Raw genomic sequence first — 25272 nt, 5'->3', positions numbered from 1 at the left:
CATGTGCGTGACGTCATTGAGCGTCTGCACATGCGCAAGCAGTGAAACCTGGAAGTAATGCGCTCTGTTACTTCCGGGTTGCCGCGGAGCGCAACTTGAACGCGCTCATCCTGAAGCACATTCAACCCGAGGTATGACTGTAAAGGCAACACAGGAAGCTTTTTAGGTTTTGACACATCTCAAAAACTCAAGACGTTCACTTTAAAACATTCAAAGTGTTGTTTTTTTACCAAGTTTGCTCTGCTACTGCAGTCTATGCTATTGCTATGCTGGAGCAGTGCTTTGCAGAAGCATGAATTAGATGTGGAGAGGCTGTTGCATTAAAAGGAGATGGGTTAATAACAAGCAACGGTTAAACAAAAGTGGGGTGGGAAAGAGAACTGTTAACTAGTTCAATCAAAATGATTAAATGTTGTGTCAGAGCCAGGACTTTTTCTCAGTATAGATGTTCACCCTAAATCAGCTGCGGGGAACCTTTGGTAGTTCAGTAAAATCTGTGGCCTTCCAGAAGTTTGTGGACTCCCAAATACCATCAGCCGTAGCCAACAGGGCCAGTGATTAATGCAAATGTATACATAGGTCCTTATGATTAATTGACAATTATTCTAGGTATACTAGCTGCCTCAGAGTAACAGTAGTTACACACAAGATAAATAAATGAACTCCGTATTCATTCCAAGGCCTGCTGAAAATTTCTCAAATATTTAATTTGTCCAAACCACAAGATTACAAACATTCGTATTTAAAGTTACAAAAATTTCATGTTAAAACTTACAAAAGCTGTACTAGTCAATAAATTCTTGGCACACATGCACCATTGATATTGAAAGCTTGTTCTGAAATAGCTAAATCTCTAGTGGCAGGAATGATAGAAATTTTGTTGAAAAAAGGCAAGTCTAATCTCATCTCTGTTTCTACCAGGGTGAGTTAGTCTCATAGCCTCTTTGACCCAAACATCATGACAAAAACTGAGGATGAGCAGGTTATTAAGACGTTAAAAAAACCTGTCCATTAAGATCCCAGCAAGTAGTCAGTACTTCACATCTGCCACACTAGTGCTAATTGGAATGGAAAAGTAACTTATGGTGGGTGCTGTGAGTTTGAAAATGGATTCTCAATGCCACTAAAATCTATGGGTTTTTTTGTGTGGAAGAAATAGTTCTAAGGTTAAAGCAAGAAAAGGCTATTTGATTATCTTTAATTTATGGTACTAATGCTAAGCACTAAAATGTGTCAGTTCGGCACTGTTAGTGTATTTTTAATTTACCATTTGGTAAATATGGACAAACACTGGAAGAAAAGGAATTTCTGTCAAATAGAACAACTTTCTAGTATAAAAAACACAGGGCATTTCTTGCCTACCTTTTTTGTGGATGCGTTCCAGTCTTGAAATACTATAAAATAGTTTGGAAATTAATAAAACTTTGGGATTAGGCACAACATATTTCTCAGAATCCTATCAAATGGCCATAGGTTTCATCTCTGAAACAGGTTAGCTAGAAGGCTGATGGAAAAGTTGCCCTTTTGAACTGAACATGTTAAATATATTCCAGGCTAACAGCAGTTTGAGTAAGTGGCTAGTAATCAGAACTTTGTAGTATTGTGGTTCTTTTATTGTGCTTTCTGTACCTGATGGGAATCAGGAGTAGGTTTAGGGTCAACTTTGAGGAATACCACTAGTATAGGACTAAACAGGCTGCATAGGAATCCTGTATGTTAACAACTCTTATATGGCATACAAAAATTCAGCATACACAGTAAACCTTCATGGTGAAATTGACAGCAGAAGGTACAGTTTCAGCTGCTGAATTTCCCTATATACTGCTGAAGATACAGAAGCCGTTCCAAAGAAAGAAGATGAACAAGTATTTTCCTGACGGGATACCTCTTCCCAGGTTAAAGCAAGTAAAGGCCTCCTGATGATCTTAAATTTGTGGTACTCAAGTGCTGTAGACACAAAAATCACCCCTTTGCAGCTCAACAAGGCTGCTTGTTGTCACTGCCACCACCATTTCCTCTTTAGGCTTCGTTTTGTGCAGGGGTCTATCTTGAAGATGAAAGAAAAATCTCAAACAAAGGGTGAATTTAATGTTTTCCCTCTATTCCAGATGTACATATCAAATCAAATGGCACAAATAATCCCATCCAGGGCTTGTATTGATGTGTTTTATTACATTTAGCACACAGGTTTGCTATGCTTGTTAGTCTAACAAGTCATTTCCTGTCTCAAAGGTTAATGAGAATAGGTGGTTTGCTTGTAAACAGAATTAGTAATTAGGCATAAGTATACAATATGCCCTTCAAAGTACAAATTCTACCTTGTTGTATGAAAAGCCTCCTTTAAGTTTCTGTGTGCATGTGAACTTACTAAGTACAGTCACACATTACAGTAACATGTTCAGCTAGACTTGTTTTTAAAAGGAGTACTTAAAGCATTTTTTATTGTGTAGGTATTCTTAATTCTGCTTTAAGTTTTATACCTTTTAGAAAATCATCTAATGTGTTATCAACTGAACTTCAGCAATACAAATCTCTTAATTACCCAAATTTTTCTGTATATATCATTTCCTCACGCCCCAACTTCAGGCAGTCTGGTAGAAATATATAGAGAACTCTTAACTTTGCTGATTTGTATTATTTTTCAGGCCATTTAGTTAAAAAAAGATCTTATTTCTGACAAAGTAAAGAAAAAAGCAAGTATCAAGCTGGCCAGTATCCTTTAACTACTCTTCCACACAGTATTTATTTAATACATTTTATAACTGCTGTTCTACAGCATTCCATGGGGATAACTAAAGAACTTCTTTCTGAAATCCCTAACAAGTTTTATCACACCTAAACCTCAAAACAGAGGTTATGATGAAAGCACTACACACATTCCATGATCCCCTTCAGGATATTCTTTCCATTCCACACCTGGCCTGCCTTCTGCTAGTTCCTCTTCAAAAGCCCTGTGCACAATATGCAAGTCAGGTACTTAAAGACCTGCCTGACAAAGTTCTTTCAGGAAGTCCAGTGATGCAAAAAAAACCTGCTTGCCTTCTCATTCTTCTAGCTAAGCTACCACATGCATATTGAAACTGCTGCACTAACAAGGCTGGAAACTTAATCTTACATCTAGGGATAATGTCTAAGAAAGCAAATTTATGTCACCAGAAATATATGAAGTAGCTGCATTTACTTATATGTAATCTTCCCAATTCTGCATTTAAATGGCTTTTGTGGGGAGGGCCATGAAACATACAAAGCTGCAGAAGATGCTGAACCTCAGCTCAACCTTTAAAAGCCCTGTCCAGCTCCTTTGACTTCTAAGCTACAGTGTCCCCTGCCAACCTGTTCCCAAACTAAGAACCTTTTAAAAATAATCTGAAACTGCAAAACTCTGCACTTGGTCCTGGAATGGTCCATCTGCATGATAAAATGGCAAATGCTGGGAATACAAAACATTCTGCCTATATCCTTTTACGATGAACAATAAAGTGTGTTGCACAAGCAGATGCATTTATAAAATCAGGCATATCAGTTGCTGCATTAGCAGAACCTCGCATAATATGACATGCTGCCACTGCAGGAATATCACAATGGCACAAAGATTTAAGATTGGCTGTTTAGATTTTGACAATACAAAAGCATTGGCCAGCGCTGCAGGAGTTTATACTGTAATGTTACAGCTCTTACCACTGTAGTGAAGTAACAACATTTTAGAAATCTTCTGTAGATGACTCTTATGGCACACTGGAAGAACACCTCTGTATGAGCAGTGCATGGCAGGAATCACAAACCCTTACAGGCTTTGGCGAAGATGGCAAAGGCAGTTCGTTGTCAGAGCAGGCATTACAGAAAATTTCGCCACAGTTTCTACAGTGATGCTAAATCAAGATGGGTAGGGGTGGGGAAAAGAAACCCAAAGGAGATTTTGAAATCAACAGTTTATGAAGTAAATAGAGGGTAATCAGCTACAATTAAACATTTACATACATCTATATACTTATTTCTCCCTCTCCCCCACAGCCCCTAGAAGCTAAATTTCACATTTTATGTGAGGAGGGATCATGTCAGCTGGTGACTTGTTCATTATGAATGGAAAATAAGCAAGTTTAATGGTTACCTGAACATTCTATTATTGGGTCAGAGTTTGTGCTATTTGTTGCAATATTTGTAACAAAACAAAAAAAGATTTAGTTTGAACCAAATGATCTGTGGGGTTAACTATGAAAATAGTAATGTTTTGTTTTTTTAACTGATAGTGATTGATGAGGTTTAGTGCACATGCATAAATAAAAATGTGATTAAGTATTGGTAAATAACAGAACTTTGATACAGAACTTGTTAGTGGATGAAAGCCAATGAAGCTTGCATTCTCACCTTCCTTCTGGAAAGCGAAAACTCCTTTTCACATAATTTGCAGTGTGTAGCTTCTTTGTCCTTTAGCCAGACCTGTCCCTAGTGGGGAGAAAAAATGTTCTCTGAATAGAACAGGTACCATACATACAATTTATCTAATCATAAATGACAGTTGCCATTCAGGTATACAAAAGGACAACATTCCTCAGGATAGTACAAGAGACAACTCATCTTAGTTCCAACTCCTTACCCAGCCTACCATCAAGAAATCTTTCACATCAATGCATCTGTGGCCAACGCCCTGCACATTAGAGAGGATCCTAAGGAGCACAGTAGGACACACAGTTTAAGGCACTGAGCAGGATACCACAGAACATGAAATGTAGATGCACACTGTATGGAAAGATGGGTATGGGTGGATAAGCTGTCTTTCAGGCAACTTGTCTGCCCTTGTAGATCCTGCTGTGGAACCCCAAAGGACAGAGTTTGAAACCTACCACTCCTAACAGTGCAATCCTACACATGACTACTCAGAAATAAGTCCTACTATTTTCAGGTTAATGGGTACAGCATCATAGCCATGCAGAGAATTAAGCACAAGTGATTATCAAGATCACAAACTAAGCTAGCGTTAGAACAGAAGAAAACTAGAATTTGGGAGCCTCCCTACAATATTCTTGAAAGATTTTGTGATTCTTCCTGTCTCTTAAAATTGAAAATCACTAAAAGTCATCTTACAGAGCACACCTTGACCATAAAAGGGGGGGTGTCCCCAAGCCTGGAGATGTCAGCATAATACAGGAAATTTGTTGTAAACGGTAGGTGTAATCTATGGTGGATAAATTCTGGCAGGTGACCTTGAGGCACTGTACCTGTTGAACCAGTGAATGATCCACCAGTAGTTCTGCTAGGACACAGAGCCTTTATCAAGAGATTGCTTCAGTCTTGATACTCTTTGTTAGTAGTGGTGAAAGTGAAAATACTGACTGCTAGAGGCTGAAAGTGAGTCTGACTATTGGCTTGTGGCTTTCCAAAATATGTGAGAGTCTAAGGCTGTGGGTTACTGAGAAGAAAAGAGGAAGTCTGTAACTTTATAATTCTTATGGTCTCAAATTAAGCCCATCTTTCAGATTCAATAGCTGATACTGATATGAGAAAATAAAATAGAGAGTGGACTCCACTTAGACCACTGGTCTTCAACTGATCAGGGTCACAGCCTGATCCAAGCTGGGTCACAACAGGCGCACTACCACCAGATTAAGAAATGGGTCCCCAAATGCATGTTTGAGTTAGAACAGGGTCCTGGGTCTGAAAAAGTTGAAAATGCCTGACTTAGACTATTAAACACTGACATGTATTTTGTTGATACATGATGTATGTGGAATGATGTAGAGTTACATTCTAATTTACTGATTAAAACCACAAAAATTTACAGCTAGGAAATGAAGCACACCGACAGAATAGACAGGCCCAGTGAAACAATAAACACTTAATGGTTAATGGTTAAAATTTACACTATAATTTGAAAGGTTAACTACCCGTTAGCTTATAGACTGGAGTGAAGTATATAATACAGAATGTCTGAAATGAATAGAAGAATTAGTCTGGATGCCCCTCCCCACCTTCCAAATTACTAACCTGCAATGTTTTATTTGCTTCTTTTATATCTTCTATTTTAAGCTTTGATCTAAAGAGAAGATATGTGAATAATAGTGTGAATAATTAAATGCACCTGTTTTTCAGGGGGGATAAACATGACTGGATTGAAGGAAGTGTGTAGAAGTCCACACTTCCTTCAACCCAACATGTATCTGTAGACATATACTCTTTCAACACAAACACCTTGCCTTTCTCCCCAACTTCCTTCACTTCTCCCTCCATGCACCTCCCTGTAAGGAAGATGTGCTCAAGAGGATAGGAAAAACTTACAGATGGCCTTCATTTACAAGACAACTTATGTTTCATTGGTTCCCAATTTTCACACCTGGACCTCAAAAAACATTTCTGGAATTGAAATCCATCGTTACTAGAAAAGTAAGTCATGTTCATTTCACATACCCCTATCCAGACACAGGACTCATGTGGGATCTATACCCGTGCTGGGTAATGAAAAACACAATCCCATATAAGCCCTGCATCTGTTTATGATTTGTAGATGAGAAAGAGAGGATACTTCCATTGAGAAGCAGAGCCTTTACAGCAATTGGCTTTGGTTTTATCTCCCTGAAAGAGTCTAGAGCTGCTGTTCTTCAGTGGCTTTTCCGAGATGCAAAGAAATCCTCTCTGTAAGAAATCTTGGCACTTACTTGCTAATGAAGGTCAAAGCCTTTGCTGGATGGTAAGAACTTCTGTTAACTGGCAAGAAAGGTTTTGTTTGGTGGCTTAGCCATTGGTAAAGTCGTAATCTGGCAGCAATGTGAAACAAAGGCTTGTTTACAAAACACTGATGAAACAGAATATCCTTACAAGTGGAGAAAACCTACACTGGGATTGAGCAATTTGTAATCCTCCAGATGTTTTTGGACTTCCAACTCCCATCACGCCCCAGCCAATATGGCCAATGGTCAGGAATGATGTAAGTTGTGGTACATATGGAGGGCCACAGGTTTCCCAACCCTGACTTGCTCCAGCACTAATCTATATGAAAAGCACAGGAAGTACATCAGCCAAATGGTTATACAGTGGTACCTTGTTTTGAGTCTGGGTTCCGTTCTGGAGCCCCAGATGCTTAACGAAAGGGACACTCAACAAAGCACTGCTCTGTGCATGTGTGCGGAGCGGTTTGCGCTTCTGCACATGCGGCAAACCCAGAAGTAACCCTTTCCGGTACTTCCGGGTTTACCATGGACATTTGCCGAAATGGACGTTCGACGTTCGTGGAGGTATTACTGTATTTGTTAGGCATGATAGCTCAGTTGGTTAGAGCATGGTGCTGGTAATGCCAAGGTTGCACTGCAGGGGGTTGGACTTGATGATCCTCAGGGTCCCTTCCAACTCTACAATTCTAAGTGTTAGCCTTCTCTTCTCAGGCAACTGACCAAGGCAAAGGAGCCACTGGATTCTGCTAGCTGAGATTTAAAATGCTTTGTAGGGTTGAAGCCGCTACAAGACTTAAAGTACTTAAATAATTTTAAAGCCTTAAGTAGCTGGGCTGGAGGAAGTTTAAGGTGAAACGTATGCACAAGAACCAGTCTTTGTTTTCATTAGTTGTGTGCAAGAAAAGAAAAATACTAATTACTCGCTAAGTTTGCCAGCCAGTTCTTGGAGAGCTTCTTCTTGATCATGGCATAGATTTTTCAACTGCTTGTTCTTTTCTTGTAATTTTAGGAACTCCTGAAAGACAAAGAAAACATTAACACTGTCAATAGCTTCTCTGAAGAGTTGTAAAACATTTCTATTTGGGCTGGCTTTAAAAACTGGAATTAATTACATCAGGGATGGGCAGCCTGTGACATTTTAGTTGTTGTTGGGTTCCCAGCTCCCATCAGCTCCAACCACCATAGCCAAAAGACAGGGATTACAGTTATTTTATTTTAAGGGTGCTGACATACAGGAAGCTGAGCTACATAGGAATCATGCTCCCATTGTCATACAAGCTTGTCCAAGATTAGGGGGGAAACGGTCCTCTCAGTTTGTAGCAGAAACAGGCTGAATACACTGTGCTGATTGTTGGGGTTTGTAACATTACAAACTCACTCATCCTACTGCCGGAGCAGTGTTGCAACACTTTTAAAACTTGGTTTTATGTAGTGGTAGGAATGCAAAGACGAATGTTTAAATTAAAAGGCTTTCATTCTGTGCTTGATGAGGGAGTAGGGAAGAGGCAAGAGAGTTGTCCTGAAGACTGGGAGGAGCAGGGAAGAAAACAGACACTTGGAATCGGCATTTGATTTGTTGATAGGTACATCTGTTGAAAGGATTTGCAAAGGCAGGGGAAGTTAGGTTCGTACTGTGTGAGAAAAGCACCATGGTGAATCCTGTTTAAAAGTACATCTGTATATACCAAGTGTTTTAATGGGTATGTCTAGCAAATGGCTTTAACGAATTTTGGTTTCCCCATTCTTGGGATGCAATAAGATTTGAATTCAACGAAATACGTTTCATATGCAAGTCTCAACTGATACAATCTTAAAACCTCTTTAGTCCACTGTATATCACAGTGGCTTTGGCTATAGCAATAGCTGAGCAAACAGGAAGTATTATTTACACTTCCTGTTCACCATGCTTCCTTGTAATCTGAGTGTATGGGATGTCTTATCTCCTGTAATGATAATGATCTCTTAAGACCAACCAACAGTACTTCTACCTCGGAAGAAAGAACCTCCAGATCTCTGAGCACTTGCATACAGCTTCATGGGATAACAATGAAAGTACAGCTTACATAATCAGCAAAATTTTATGAAATTTTGCTGCAGAATTTACTTTTTTAAGAGTAATGATTTGTTGGGTCTCTGTCTTCAAGGACGATGATGTTTCTTTTTCCCTTTTAAGATCTTCTTCCATAGTTTGTCGCCATTCTCTTTCTATTTTCAAATCTGTTTCCAGCTGGCCACTAGAAATACAGAATATAAAAAAGTAATTCAAACAATTATACGGTTTAATTGACCTACTGCAATTGCACAACTATGAAATAATTAGTACAATGTATATAATTCAACACTGTAAACATTTTACACGTGTTAATTATAATAAAGATTTACTTATTTCCTTTTAAAATGTTTTATATTATTCTGTGTAGAAGACTTCTGCAAAAATAAGTGATAGGAAAAAATAAGCAAATTAACTATTATTTGACAAGAAGGATATGAAGAAGGCTATCTTAAAATCTGATTCAAACTTCACCAAGATTCATTGATCCCTCCCAATCTCCCTTTGGAACCAGGTTAAAAGCATTTAACTGAATTTTAACAGAATGCTTTCAGAATAAGGATAAGATGGTTCTGTTGTTCTTTATGATCTAGATCTCTATCTACTATCTGACTGGTGTTGTTTTAAGGTGGTGGTATATTTTATTATATTGCAAGCAGCTTTGGGTAAAAACAGCAGGATATACATTTTAAAAATAAAATAAATACATAAATCCAGCTCAAATTACCTTAAACGGGTACTGTGATGGGAGAGCTGCATCTAGCCCTCGAGGAGTGCACACGGTTGCTTAAGGGTCAAACTAAATAATATGTGAAATGTGTAACTGCATTTCATGCATTGTTGTTGTTTTAATAGCCATAAGGCCAATCCAGGTCAGGACTATTGTATTACAGATATGTAAAGTGCAATTGCCTATTTCATGTACTGAGCAGTTTGGCCCTAAAGGTAAAGGTAAAGGTACCCCTGCCCGTACGGGCCAGTCTTGACAGACTCGGGTTGTGCGCCCATCTCACTTAAGAGGCCAGGGGCCAGCGCTGTCCGGAGACACTTCTGGGTCACGTGGCCAGCGTGACAAGCTGCATCTGGCGAGCCAGAGCCGCACACGGAAACGGCGTTTACCTTCCCGCTGGTAAGCGGTCCCTATTTATCTACTTGCACCCGGAGGTGCTTTCGAACTGCTAGGTTGGCAGGCGCTGGGACCAAGCAGCAGGAGCGCACCCCGCCGCAGGGATTCGAACCGCCGACCTTTCGATCGGCAAGTCCTAGGCGCCGAGGCTTTAACCCACAGCGCCACCTGCGTCCCCCAGTTTGGCCCTAACAATGCCCAATTGTTAGGCAAGTTAGTAGATGAGCACTGCTCCCCAAATGAGAGAACACTCAGTCCTGGATGAGGCCCAGACACTCCCTCACCTTCTAGGATTTTTAATTTCTGGTTTGGAGCAAGCTATGTGAACAAAACGATGTTTTCAATAGCAGAAAAATATTAATAGGACAGCCCTTGTGAGTATGCATATCAGGGCAACATTTCCCCAAAGTTAAACTAGTTTCCTGAGCTCAAAGCAGCAAGATATTAAAAGCAAACCCAAAAGGGGCATTCTCCTGTGCCGTATGGCAAACTTAGGGGAATTTCAAAAGGAGATTGCAATGGGGCAACAGGTTCAGCTGTTCAAATAAAGTCCACTTGGCTTGCTCAAACACCTTGCATGAGCCTAAACAGGTATTTGAATCCCAGCACAGAAGTTCTGCATTCTATGAAACTACTAGATCAGGCAGATGAATTTACGATCAGCTTACTTAGTCTGTTCTTCCAACATGCACCATGTAGCCATTCTGTGGTGACACATGCAGCTCTAAAACTTCTGATCTGTAATTCATCTGGATTTAGCTTTCCACTTTAATGACATTCAAAATGGGAGGGGACACACATGTTAGAATATATGCTATCTTCTCCCCCACAAATACTTTACTTACACTTGCTTTTCCTTTTGAGTAATATCTTTCTGCAGACTTTCAGATTTACTCATATAGTCTTGCTTAAATTTCTTGTCGTCACTCTCTGCCTCCATTTGAGCCTTCTCTGCTTGTTGTAATCTGGTGTAATTCAAATCAACTTTGGGTAAAACTGAAGCTAGAATTTGGGTGTAAAGGGTGAAGAAGACAAATAAAAGGAAAAAAATGGGGAAATAGAAACATTTCTAAATGAAAACAAAGCTTGGGGTAAACTCACAAACTCAAATGAGAGACCCAGACAATGCCAAGAAATCCAAATTCTTTTTCTCACTACAACAATATTAAATAAATCCATACATTTATCCAATTTTTTTTATTTAGTATTCATGATTAACAGATGCCATCAATGCAGAGCCATACAGATTTTTTTATTCATACATACAGAGCTATGACTGTGCCTTTGTGTGTTTTTGCACGAATTCTTAAAAAAAAAATTAAAAATCCCAAACCCTGTAAACTAACTGTTCCTTAACTACACAAATCTATCAACACTACAAAATGGGAAAAACCAGTGCACTAAATGGTCTGATATAATTCAGAACACAAAAAATATTGTAATCAAGGTGGCACAAGCAATGCCATGTTAAATCAACACAACACACACCAAATAATGTAACTGTGTGTCTACTATGGTGTGCATGGTGTAAATGAGAGCATGTAAATAATCTAAGTACTTGCTCCCAATATGGCAGGTTTTGGGGTGGTGTCTGGATTGGTGACGGGTGTAATGTAATTTGTTTCTTGAGCTCCCACACCTGTTAAGGTATGCTTTTGTTCATTTCCACAGAAGAGGATGCTACATCAGAAAGGCCAAATGTGGCTATAATTCACCAAGTACTATTTGTTGTGCACTCTCCATTTATTACAGTAGAGTTTGTGCAAATCTAAGTATACTATGGTAAGATATTCAAAATGGACAAAATATCAGGCCTTAAAAAAATAATTCTGTGTAACTCAAAAGATTGTCACCTTATTTTGCTAGTATCTGAACCATTCTGCATCTTATCTTCAAACTTCACCAAACATAGAATAAAAAGCATGCTAGCTGAAATTAAGGTAGATTTCTATTTAACATTTCAAAAGTTGTAGCATTGCAATTTCTTTTTTAAAAAAAGTTAATTCCAATTGGCAACTAACAAAATACGTTGGTGAGTTCAGTGTCAGAGATCTATGTTAAAATATTGACCAATTTGAATGCCAAAATTATTTTGCTACATTTAGAGCCTGATCCATAACCTATTTAAAAGCAAGGTTAAAAAAAATCCTACAAATTTTACTCCTTTAAACTATTTCAAGACACATGGAGGATCTTTCAAAATGATATATCTTTAACAAGCTTGTACTGATGCTGCCCTTCATTGCTGGCACATTTTACTAAGGACATTGCAATAGTCCTGGTTTGCGTTAACAGTTCTTTGTCACTTCAGATGTGCAATGGATAAAAAATTAAAGACAAATAAAGGTAATAAAATATTCAGAAACACAGAAGTTGGGATAAAGGAGAAAAGAAAAAGAAAAAGAGGAAGAAGGATGTCAATAAAAGAATATTCATGCCACTAACGTTTTAATACATAATTATGTTTTGTTTGTTTGTTAAGTAGACTGAAAAGAAAAACAATGGCAAGACATGTCAACAGCCACATGATGAGGCTATGAATGTTAACAACATCTGAGATTCAACATTGCTCAAACAGGTGCCTGTTTGTGCAGCGGGCAGCTTCTTCCTCTCCTGCCCCCTGCAGTCCTCCGTGTGGCCCACTCTGGAGGAGTGGAGGAGCACACAAAGCAGATTTGGGGTGGGAAAGGTGGAGGTGGAGGGGGGAGAAAAGTAACTGGAAGTCCCATTGTACAAGCAGTGGATGTCACCCATTAAAAAAAAATAAGAGAAGTAAAGCATGTAAACATACTTCTGTATTCATAATAAATGACCTACATGTTACATGTCCTTTTTTTAGTATACATATATATATAGCCTCAGAGTTACTTTAGAAGCATCCATTGTCTCATGCACCATCTACAAGACTTTTTACTTCTTTTTTATTTTAAAAAATGACAATATCACAAACTGCTTTTGAAACTCTCTTTTTGTTTCAAAAGGTGATTTTTCCTGAGCTGGGGAAGGAGAAGATGCTGCTGAAGACATACAATACTTCCCCCGCCCCCACAAAAAATTCCCGTCTATTGAAGACATGGAGGTAGTTTCAGGATTCTCTGGGACTCGACCCTACACACTTACACTCAGAATGGAAGAAGGTTTTCAATTTAAATGGAAGAGTATTTCCAAATGATTTTTCTCCAACTGAATATATGGGCCAACAAATAATTCTAAGAGTCTGCACACATCAAGTGCCTAACCAGATGAGACAAAAGAATATCTGAACCGAAATCCTGTTTTGTTTTATGTGTGTGGTTTTAAAGCAACCATGGAGGTGAAATGGCTGTGGCACTGGAGGAAGCAAATTATTCCACTACGTGATTTGTCCAACCGAAATCCCCTCAAGTATATTTTTCTTGCTACCCGCTGCCTTGCAGGACATCTTTAGGAGAGGAAATTGCTAAGGAGTAAATCCTACACAAATTTGGAGTAGTCCCTAAGACAGTGGGATGGAGCCTTGCATGCCTCCTTCCGGCAATTCCTGTAGTATATCTGGTGCCAAACGTATTGCTCTGCTGTCCTTTGGACCACATTAGCAAGGCTGTCTGGCCATCCCAGGACCTCCATACACACTGCCCAGACTTGCATCCCACAAGTGTCACTTTGGTGCTGCAAGAACACAGCAAAAACATGGGAGGCAGCAGTTACAAGTTACTGGTCTCTGTAGTCGCAGCAGGCACTGCGATTCTCCAGCAGTTTGACTTCACCCCTGGAGGTGCACTCTATTGTCTCATGAGACAGACGGATGCCAGCAAATATTTTTATTGGGGTGCAAAAACCTTTGAGAAGGTTAGATCAAGAAAACAGTGTGAAGGAAAGCTTTTTTAAAGATCTTCAGGGGCACAGCACCAAACACATTACCAGCACCACTACAGTGCTCTAATTGCAGGGAGTCAGAGGGGGCCTGCCCTTTTCCTTGCCTTTTTGTGATGGTTTCCATACTACTGTTTTTGGAAGGCTGCAGACAGCACCATTTTGCAAATCTGGAGTGAGGAGATGGGATGGGGTTTGTGAATTGACTTGGGGTCCCCTCTGCCTTTCTTATCCCTAAGCTGAGCACGGTCCCTAAAGTTACTTTTAAAAGACAATTCAATCACAGATCTCCTATTGTCTCAAGTAGTTTAACTTCAAATGTATGAGTAAGAAATCAGAAAAGTTACTTTAGTCAACTGGGACTTTGCTGGATAGATATAATATGCAAAGGGGGGGTGGAAATTCTGAAACAGCCAGCAAGGAGTCAAATAGGATATCTCAGGCACACAAAAAAAAGGGAATTGAAATATGCATTCAAAGCACCTAAAAACAGCGTAAAAAAACACATTTTGATCCTTCAAAACAAAGTCATATCTCAGTGCCTACTATATGAGAATGTGGCAACTGAAGCAGAAGAAATGAGTCTGAGGAGGAGTGGAGAAGCAGAATAAAAGAAGATGCTGTACCTTTGCTCCAACTGCTTCATAGTTGCTGTAATCTGATTGGTTTTATCTTCAAGTCTGCCAATGATTTCGTTCTTTTCTTTCAGCGCATCATCTGAAACCTATGATATAAGAGTGATTATTATATTGCAACACTATATAACTTGAGTATTAACAAGTGAACAATAATAAAATCTACAGTCTGGATGTGTAGTTTTTTTTCTTCCTTTCCTCTCCATTAGAAATTGCTCCCTCTTGCCCAGCCTTGGACAGTAAACTCTCTAAAGTAACCCTCGCCACACTGCTAGTGCTGTATTGATGTGCAGCAGCAGTAGTAGGAACTTACTTTCAGGTAAGCAGCCCAATCTTCAGGAGGAGGAAATTGACAAAAGGTTTATCTTTCTAAATTCCCCTTTTTCTTATACCCCACAAGGACTACTAAAAGTGGAACTTTAAAAGCAATTTGGTGGTGGGTGGCTTGTGGCTAAAACCACTATTGCCTTCCTTTCTAGTTTATGAGGTAGAAACAATCAGAGATGATGGAAGTCTTTCCCCTCAGTAAGGTTATTAAGTTGGCTCTGTCCCCTGGTCTGAAGCAAATGAGGATGACATGCAACAGTGCATGAGAGGGTTGCCACCGACACAATGGGATTGTCCCTTCCTCCCCATTGCGACCTCTGTTCTCCTGAGGAGGGAATCCCAAACCTCAGGAGCAGTTTGTGGGATCATGCAAGGGACAGGAGAGTACATTATGTTATATGAGTGAGAGTCTGCAGTTGCTGGCAGGCTGAAAACAGAGGATATCAGGCAAAGCCTCCTCATCCTGATGGTCACTTTGCTCCTATGCTGAGAAAGCAGCTGTAAGAATAACTGTTATCCATTGATATTCAAAGCTAGTTCTCAAAAGGACAGGTGGGCCTCCCTAGAGGGGGAAAGAGTATTGCTTAAAAATTGTATTTCGTTTAGCTTCCAGTTGCAAACAGTAAAATGTTCTTACTTGTAGCTTTTTGTACATTTCTACATTTATTCCTTTGACTTCCTCCAACTGTTGCCGCAGGCTTATAAGAGTGTCTTGTTTTTCATGTATATCCTTCTCCAACAACTTCATTGCAAGTTCTATCTCATGCTTCATACCAACTTGAACCATCAGCTCATTCTCTATATCCTACAAAATACAAAGATGTGCACAGATATCAAATGCATTAAGGTAGGAAAATATGGTGATAGAAGACAAGACAGCTTACATGCCTCTGGATATACAAGTTCCCACTGCTTCCATAGCATATCTGATATACACTCACTTGTCTCAACTGTGATTCTTCTCGAAGCTGCCTATGTGCTTCATTGTACATGTCATCCAGGCTTTGTCTGGAGTGCTTGTATGTCTGAAGTTCTGCTTCAGCATCCACTTTGTTCACCTACAAGTAAGGAATTCATGCTTAGATCACTTCCCCCCAGAGCCTATCTTCATGTGGGGGGAACAGACAAGGGTATTGTAGAATGACACACTGACTCAGTAAAACACAGTAAGCTGTACATGTCCCATCTCATGTTGACAGAATCAGTGCTCCCTGAAATGCCACATATTACATGGAGCCAAACCCAAATTTTACAAGCTTGTGCTTCACTGGCAGCTGCAGTCAATTTTGGCTCTCTAAAGATGAAGAGTATGTCTATACGACACACAAGCTTCTGAACATCTGTTAATCTCATTCTCCTTTTTACATTTTGAGGTACACACTTAAAAATAAAACATAGCCACACACCTAAAAACAGCAATGTGTTAGCCCTCATTGAGATATTTTGCAGCATTTTTTTCCTAAATATGTTTGTATTTCTGTAAGCCTTGGAGTTCCATCAAGCCTACTGATACCCTCTTGTGTGGTGGTATTGCTGTTTCAACTATATAAGCAAAGGAACTCACAGTTGGAACACCAGTAACTGAAGGAACAAATAGGATCTGAAACAAAATATCAGAGTGGAATGTTCCTGTTCAGTTTTCCAACCACTCCATTCTATCTCCTCCCACTTTTCTATTTCGCCCTGAAAGTCAACATTCTGTACTCACTAAGCATGCTCAGTTCTTATTGGAGTCCACCCCCACCCCAACTTAAGGTTCCTCCCTCCAAAGCTTTTTCAAATCATTGGTTTCCCCTTAGCCTAGTGAGGCCATTTTGGCCACATAAGGACAGGCACTCAGACGATGAGTTTGTTATTTGTATTTATGATAGGGTCCTCTAGTATGTCAAATAGCCCAAGATAGTTCAACATGCCAGAATTTACTGCTGATTCTGCAATGGCTGTGTTGCTACCTACTCTTTGATAGGACACTCACCTATCATATTTTACTTGAGCCAGTTTAGAGAGAGCACATGCACACAAAAAAGCAAAGGCAACCTCTTTACTAATATTGCTTTGTACTGCATATTATATTTCCTTTGTAAATAGAACTCTCATACCTCTAGATGATGCTGTGTTTTCATTAAGATGAGTGTATTTTCACTTCGCAAGTGATGATTTTCTTCTTGAAGTTTAATTATATTATTTTTGGCTATTGCTAACTAAGAAAGAAGTGGAACAAAAAAAGCAGAAAGATTCAGGTGAACAATAATAGGAAAACAAAAATATTTCAACACACACAGGCAGAACAGAAAGATAGTATTGGTCATATGCATTGTTAAAAGCCCATACCTCTTCAATTAGTTTAGTGTTTGACTTCTCTAGCGAATCAACGCGTGTATGGAGACTGCTGACTGTGCTACTGAAAATAGTAAAGAGAACCTCACTCAAAATTACACATCAAATCCTACAAGTACAAATAGTACTATGCAATTTACTTAACATTCTAGTGCCTATTTGGGTGTCCACTGATCAATGGAGTTGGAAAACACATCTTCCACCATACATCTTTCAAGAAGATAAATGCACTAGCTTTATTTTATTGCCATCATCATATTTGAGTTCCTTGAAATGACATTTCCTATCACTCTAAATGTCCATTATATTACTGCTAACTTTCATTCTTTCTTTCAACTCTCATGAGCCAGGAAATTTATATTTTTTGCTGCTGTTCTTTAGAGAAGTCCTCAGCACCACCTGATCTCAGTGGCTCAAGCAGCCTTTTCTTATAACTTAATAACAAGCCCATGCCACTCTAAGAACAAATATTTAAAGTCTTAAGAGTAAAATTCTGCCCACGTGTTAACATTGTTCTTTTGCACCGCAGTCCTAATTTTAGTTACTCATAATTAAATCCCATGGAGTTCAATGGGACAAGGGCAGTGCTATATGCTATGATTTTTGCAGAAAACACCAGTGTTATACTGGTGATTTCAAGCCAAAGACAAAAAGTATGAATGGAAAATATGCATGAACATACAACTTTACACATCCATGTACACATACATTAAAGAGAAACGTACACAGGTGTTTGAAAAAGTATGCTTGCATATAGTTTGCCTTTGCATGTTACATCCTTCCTGTGCAAAATACCAGTTTAACACAAATGATTCCCACAATAGTTGGAAATTACAGCAATATCCTTACTCCCAAGAAAATATGTTTAGGACTGCAATCTTAGTCCCCTTCATAAAGAACAGCAAGACTGAAAGTATCAAATTTCAGGATTTGTACCAAGCTAATTTGAATAATAAACTCCTCTTACTTTGCCCACATTTAAAATAATAGCCTATTTAACAGACAAAACACTTGAAACATTAGTCTTCCAACAGCTTCATTCACTCTAGACTCCCTTTCAGTAGCTATATGATGCAACCATTAAACTAAGCCAAATGCAACTAAAAGGATTTCAGTGCCATCTACTGTACCAGAAAAGGTATGTTTTTATCAGAATTACTTTTTAAAAAGATGATGCCTCTATATGGATTCAACAGATGCTTCTGTAAATACTTACTTCAGCTGCCTGTTTAGTTCTTCAACATAATTCTTTTGATCCAATATAGCAGCAATATGGTCATTTCTAAAGAGATAAAAACATATTTAATTAGACATTTATCTGACACCATATATGCAGGGGTGGAGGAAGTGGGGTGCAGTGGGGGGTGGAGCACCCCGGGTGTCACCACTGAGGGGGGTGACAAAATACAGGGTGGCACTCATCGCATTGCCTGCAGCACTCCCGAGCCACGCGTCTCTCCTGGGAGTGACGCAGTGGCTTGGGCACCCGAAGGCTCCGCATTGCCCCAAATGGTCTGCCCACTATCTCCCCCTCAGCTGTAGGGCGGCTGAGTGGGAGAAGGCATCAACAATACAGAACAACAAACCCCCGTGTTGCAAACTTAACACAACAAACAATACAAGCAACACGCAGGCCAGTATACTAGATAGCACTGTAATTCTTATTACATAATATACATGATTTAGTAACAAAAACAAAATGTGTGCACTTGTAAATTCTCTAATATATTTGAAATCAATTGAACACATGCCTGTCAATCTTTGAAAGTCCGTAGAAGTATAATAAGTCTATGGTTGAAACAAAGTAATAGATACTATCCTGTGGGCTAAGCGGTAAAACTTTTTAGGTGAAATTCCAAATGAAAAATTGGGGCCACACTATAGGTGCACTCCTGATTCCTCTTTCCAGCCACTGCTTGAATTTGGCGCTTTTTCCTGTCGCTCTGCACAGCAACAGAAAAAGGCACCACACTAAAGCTAGAGAAGAATCCAGAGTGCGTCCTTGATGTCATATGACATCCTTACGCACATGGGCTGTGGAGGATGGACCAGTTCTTCATCTATCCCCTTGGCCAGATCCACTTTCCTATCTCTGACAGGAGGAGAAAGGCAAAACAAATAAGGAAAGAAAAGGGGACTCAGAAGAGCAGGGACCTGACTTAAAATGTCTGAAGCAGGAATTATCACCATTGTCAATCTGCATTCAGTTTGCAGAGGTTCCAGTAAAAGAGGATCAGATGTTCATATATTTGTCCTCTCATTGATCCTAGCAAAACAAAGCAAGTTGATCCACCCTGATCCTTTTACCTCACACTTCTGCTTCCTGCCCTTAGGGAGCCTGGCAGAAAAACACAAAACCCTTTTCAAAGCATTTAATGTACTTGTTTATTAGAAATGTTAAAACATACCTTTCTTTGCTTTCAATATCATCTTCATTCTTTAAATACATAGAGAAATCAATCACACCAACCTAAGAAGAAATAGATTTATTCACATTTTGTATTTTATTTTTAAAAAGGAAAACTGGGTTTGGTCTTTACTTCACTGATGTTACTGGAAATGTGCAATGAAACCTTATACATACTGTAGGAGAGCATGAGCACAACAGGCCTTGCATCATTGGTAATGACAAGCTTTCATTCAAAGCTGTATCATCTATGCTTCAGTCCCCCATCCCCCCGTTTCAACAACCCTTTTAGGGTAAAGATTACTAACCCAGATGCATTTCCTCTTTCAAGCAGTCACATATTTATACTTCTGCAGTAATACAGTTTGAAGGCTTTATGCAGAACTATTTCCAATCTTTGGAGACTTTCCGGATAATCAGGCAAAAAGGAAAACAAGCAGCTAGGTTGCACATTTATGGTTTTTGTAACCAAGCCAAAAGCTTTCTAATAAAGGAACCGATTCATGTAAACTCCATCAGTATTCCTCCGCAGAAGAAACAATTCATTAATCAGGCCTTTAATTGTGTTTCAAAGGAAATAAGTGTGTTTTGTTTAGGGAATAGCCAACTGCCTTTCCATTTAACTCATCAAGCTAAATAAGAAACATTTTTTTCTTTTAAGAAAGCACATTACAACTTTTAATACTGTGCATTCAGATCCATCAGTTTGATATTTCCCCCATCATTTCATAAAAAAACACATTTAAGGCAAAAGTAAGAGACCATAGCTTTATATCTACTTACTTGTGAATCCAAGTCTTCTCCTTTTACACAAAGATTTGCATCAATTACATTTAACCCAACGAGCAAGCCAACGATAACTGCTCCTTCTTCTTCCATCATCAGCGCATGATATTCATAAAATTCGCTGGAAAATGCATTTTTTAAAAAACTCCGTAACTTATTTTAACATACTTTGAATCAATTTTTAACTGCTGGTCAATCAGTAATTTATTTTATTTTCAAATCTTTTAAAGATTGACTTCACCGATACTCCAAGGTGGTTAAAAGTTTGGAGCAACATACTGAATATACCAACTAAAGTGGCAACTTATACAGAATCTAAGTTTTCTCAACAAAATAAAATGAAATGGGAAAGGTCCACCATAGTATGAAATGGCATCTGGTCTGCAACAGGGCTTTTCCTTCTTCTCCAATCCCCAATCCACCCACCCCCCGCTCTGGAGAGTTCAGGGACTCTCTGGAATAAATTTTGGGGGTGCACAAGGGGTGGAGAGGAAATGAGAAGAGAAACTGGAAGTCAACTTCAGTTACGAAAGAAAATTAGGTGCTCAGATAAGAAACGCAAATGCAAACCAAGTCAAGAACCAAGTTTTAACTTTACTGTCATATTACTTAGCAATAGCTATAGTAAAATGTAACATAATTGTACAAATCTGGTAGCAATTACAGCACTGACCTTAATTTATCCTATAAAAATCTGAATGGACACTCACCCAAGCAATTCCTTCTGAAAGATGAGACATCGTAGATAATCAGCCATCTTTTTTTGCATAAGTGCCAATCGTAACCAAGCTCGGGCACGTCCTAGTGGAGTCCTAGTTTTTAAAAAAGGAATAGCTCAGAAAACAAATCTCTGTTGGCCAGGATTATTGTCCAAAATGGAAAAGATCTTTATTAGCAACACAACTTACTTGAGACCAGGCAAATCTCTAACACTAGCAGCGATTTCCTCAGCTTCTGGGTACAACTTCTCCACAAGCTCCAGAGGACCCCATATTGTTTTATTGTAACTGAGAAATGACTTTTTTACTAGAAGGAAAATATAATATTTTTACATTTTAAACTTGGCTTTATACTTTAATAGAGCTGTTATCTAGGTGGCACTATAAAAGTTATTTCTAGGTAAGCCATATCAGAGTGCAAGGAACATTTGTAAGCATGGCTAATATTCAACACTTATACAGTATCAGCATATTTAATCTGCTGCACCTAAGATTCTCTAAAACCATTGCAGCCAACTGTGAAATGAATGTTATAAGAACACCAAGGACAAAATAAGGCAAAACAAAGAAGAATCTGCAAGTTGAAGTTACATATCCCAGGAAGCCAACAAAGAAGAGAAACAGCAGGGACTTGCAGGACTCCAAAGAAGTAAAAAAATTATGTAAAATAAATTAGAGGGTTTCTTCAGTTGCCCACATCAGTATTAATGAATCCAAGTGGGGAAGCACATAGATTCCCCCTTGGATCGACTGAGGTGAGGGAAGTCTACAGTGTGCATCCTGGGCCCATGAACATAGGCCGGCTAATACAGTGGTACCTCAGTTTAAGAACAGTCCTGTTTACGAACGATTCAGTTTATGAACTCTGCAAAACTCCAAGTAGTGTCCCGGTTTGCGAACTTGACGTCGATTTAAGAATGGAATCTGAACGGTGGAAGGGAACCAGCGACATTAGGGAAAGCACACCTCGGTTTACGGATTAAGTTCATAAACCGAGGTACCACTGTATAGGGAATTCTATATGCCTAAACTTGCCTTAATCTAGAATGAGCAATCTAGTATTATACTCTTTTGTTATATAACAAAATAAAATGTCAATATGCTTTGGTAAAAACAAACAATCATCCTTTTTAAAACATGCATTTGGTACCTTTAAGGCCATGTTTCAGGCAGTGCTCCATAACAACGAAGAACTGTTGCAGAGGTGGATAGTCAGAATCAAGGGTTCGGCCAAAGCTCAGGGCAGATTCAATGAGTCCCTTGATACTCAGTTTGGCCATATTCAATAAATTTGTTCGCTCAACAGCTGTGGGGTCTTTCACAGCTTAAAAAGGGAAAAAAGGAAAATTATTCAATGAGAACAGAATAGTTTGATACTGCTTTACTGATAAAAACACAACAATCTTATCCAAAACTAAACATAAAAAATGAAAGGGGGAAAGAGAATAGGATAAAAAGCATGTTATGAAACATAGGGTGTGTCTGTATAGTGCTTTTCCTCTGAAGGAACAGAGTATTTCCGTAGACCTGCAGCACTGGCAAGTGTCCTGTTCTAAATCAGGGCAGAGAGCACTTTAGCCTGGAAAATGTAGCACTGCTTGCCATTTCCCCAGGTACATCAAGTTCTTAATATGAAAATCCATAAAAGATATGTGAAATAATAGCACTGCAACATTTTCAAATCATTTAAGATGGCCTAATATTTTGCTTTTGTTACTGCAATGTACTGATGTTTCCAGTGAACTAACCACAATGACTCTGCAAGCCAACATATGCTGACGGAAAGCTTATTTTTGCCAAATGTGTTTGCAAGCCCCACTGGGTCTAACAGGATCAGGCCCAGTTCAAAAAGCAAGGGTGAAACTAGGCTTTATTTCATCCTGGTCAAAGACCCATTTTGGTGCACACACCCCACACACAGGTTGGGACTTGGAAGCCTCAATGGTGCCCCTCTGGAGGTTTCACCCAGGGCAAAAAACCAGGGTAGCCACCTCCCCCTCCCCCCAGCTACAGCACTACAAAAAGCATAACCCTAGCAGGAAAAAAAACCCTTGGTCCTCACTGCTTTTTAAAGTAATTTCTCCTCCCTTCCCTTATAGGATGGCATCATAACGGTTGTAATATTGTGCACTGTTAGCTGGAAGTAAGCCCCTCTGAAAACTGGAACTTACTTCTGAGTAGGATCGGGCTGCATCTATCAGACCCCAGAGCAGCTGCTACCGGGCCACAATATACCTACACCAAGCATCACAATCCAAGGGTGGGGTTAAAAGGACGCCTGAGAGCGAGCAAGAGAGATTTGCCCACTCTTTCAGTCCCTGCCAATCGCGATTCTGAGAGAGGGTCCCACGCAAGAACCGATGCACGTGCAGAGTTCCTCCACACGAGAGGGGGTGGGCATCCTGATTGGTCCAGGATACCCCTCCCCGGGACCTCCACGCGCCTAGCGAGGTTTGCGGGAAAGGGCGGTTCTGACGCTCAGCGGGTGCGTGACGGGCGGGACTCTCCTTCCCCAAGCTCAACACGCGACGGCCGTTCATCTGCACATGATTCCCCTCGTGATGTTGCCGATGGTAAACCACTCTTACCCGCAAGAAGCTATAATGAAGCAGCCCTACCTTCTTCACGCGCCGCTCGGCGCCAGCAGTTCGCGCCCTCCCTACAGGCTCGCAGAAACTCAAAGGAGAGATAATGACGATGACACGAAGCCTCCTCCCGGCAGGGCTTCTTCATTCAAAGCAGGCGCTGCTAGTTACTTAAGAGGCTACCGAAACTGCGCAAGCGAATAATGGGGAGCTACTCACAAGAGCTCGTCAACTGGAGCATCAACCTCGTTGTGCAAAGCGAAGCCATTTCACTGCCTGCCCGATTTTCATAGATCTATCGATCTATTAACTCCTATGCAACCAATAGCCAGGGGTGGGCTTCGTTCCTAAGGGAACCTAGAGAGGGGCTCCCACCCCACGAAGGCCTGGATGCGGAATGAAATTGGGGGGCGGGCAGACGACCGCGAGAGACTTTCTCGCGGCGGCCTTACAGACCAATGGACTTTTCAGCATCCTTTTTTTTTCCCGGAGACGTGTGCAAGGGAAACACTTGAGTGTCAGACCTGTTGTTCGCCTGACGCGGCTCGAGGGGCGGCTTCAGCCCCTCGCGGATACCCGCCCCACAGCGGGGACAAGCGAAGGCAGCGCCTCCCCCATAACAGACGGCGGCCGAGCCCCCCCAGCCTCCCTCCCCAGAGAAGAAACGCTCCGTCAGCGCTTTCCCTTCGCCGCCGCCGCCCCCCGCCCAAGCTCCTCCGACTCCCCTCACGCCCAGACGCCGCCGCTTCTCCCCTTCTCTTTACCCATCGCCAGCGAGGAGCAGCAGCTGCCCGAGCAGCTCAGCGAGGTGGACCCAGCCTTTGCTCCTTTCACGGCCTTTCTCCAGCCCTCCTCCGCCTCCTCCATCTCCGCCCTCCGCCGCCGGAACCGCGCCCGCTGCGCCCCTGGCGGCGGGAGGACCCGGACGGAGGCGCGTCGCTGCGAGGGGCCGGAGCCAGATGTCGTGACAGGGCGAATTCTCCGAATTTGCTTCATATGGATTAGCCTCTCCCAAATTCCCAGGCCAGGGTGGAGTTCACTTTTGCCTTGAGGTGAAAAGACGGGTTCTGCACTTCTCCTCCCCCCCTCAATTATTCTAATTTCTTTTAAACATTATTTATCAAAATCCTATGCCGCCCTTCATCCGACAACCACAGGGCGGTTTACAACAAAAACCCAAAAATACATACCATACCAACAAAGAAAAAATACTACCCCCCCCACCACAACTTACATAGATATTGCCATTTCATTGTTCTCCAATAAGCTCAATAAACAGTTACACTATGTTGGTTTTAAGTCAATCCAAAATATTTTTAAAATAGAAAACCAAATCCAACCTGGATACCACGTTGTAAACTGGAGTTGGTATACTAGTACACTCTATATACACATTTTAAAATCAGTTGATTCCAAAATGTCATGAGCCCATCCATCAACCCATATATACATGCTTGTGGAAGCCAATTTTCCCACCGGCAACCTGGGAAATGACACAAAAACTCTTTAACTCTTTATCCTTCTTAGTTTAAGGTTACCAGATTTTTTTCAATGAATCCAGGGACTGTTCAACTTCAATGGATTTTGTCTGGGGACTGATTTGTAAATCCGGGGATGTCTGGTAACCATATCTTAGCTGTCTGGAAGCAATTTTTTTACTCATTACAGATTACCATGAGTGGTCTATTTATAAACAAGATATCTGTGTTGATAGCCTGACAAATTATTAGCTGGGGAAATTGTGGTGGGACGGAGCAGTGATTACACAACTCCATCTTGCTAGCTT

General features: G+C 40.3%; 1 protein-coding gene across 4 annotated transcripts; it reads right to left on the bottom strand.

Moving 5' to 3' along the window:
• Window positions 1–677: 677 nt before the first annotated feature.
• Window positions 678–24409, bottom strand: RUFY2 (RUN and FYVE domain containing 2). 4 transcript variants are annotated; one of them, XM_081911492.1, is made up of 18 exons: window positions 24251–24409; window positions 22052–22225; window positions 21091–21208; window positions 20893–20994; window positions 20180–20303; window positions 19398–19459; window positions 18206–18271; window positions 16984–17053; window positions 16752–16853; window positions 15594–15710; window positions 15290–15457; window positions 14317–14414; window positions 10684–10803; window positions 8767–8896; window positions 7583–7677; window positions 5983–6031; window positions 4366–4443; window positions 678–3869 (listed from the first exon to the last, which is right to left on the bottom strand). In XM_081911492.1, the coding sequence occupies exons 1-18, from the start codon at window positions 24351–24353 to the stop codon at window positions 3726–3728; spliced, it is 1920 nt and encodes a 639-aa protein (XP_081767618.1). In that variant the 5' UTR covers window positions 24354–24409; the 3' UTR covers window positions 678–3725. The 4 variants fall into 4 exon arrangements, 2 of the variants coding, with proteins under 2 accessions (XP_081767618.1, XP_081767619.1); XR_014168416.1 differs by having other exon boundaries at window positions 3798–3869; window positions 4366–4664; XR_014168417.1 differs by lacking the exon at window positions 678–3869 and adding an exon at window positions 4595–4664.
• Between the last annotated feature and the right edge of the window lie 863 nt (window positions 24410–25272).

This window comes from Podarcis melisellensis, assembly GCF_964234715.1.
Source record: "Podarcis melisellensis genome assembly, chromosome: 5".
NCBI lineage: Eukaryota > Metazoa > Chordata > Lepidosauria > Squamata > Lacertidae > Podarcis > Podarcis melisellensis.
The sequence above is the reverse complement of the archived record's forward strand: the minus strand, read 5'-3'. Positions and strand labels throughout refer to the sequence as shown.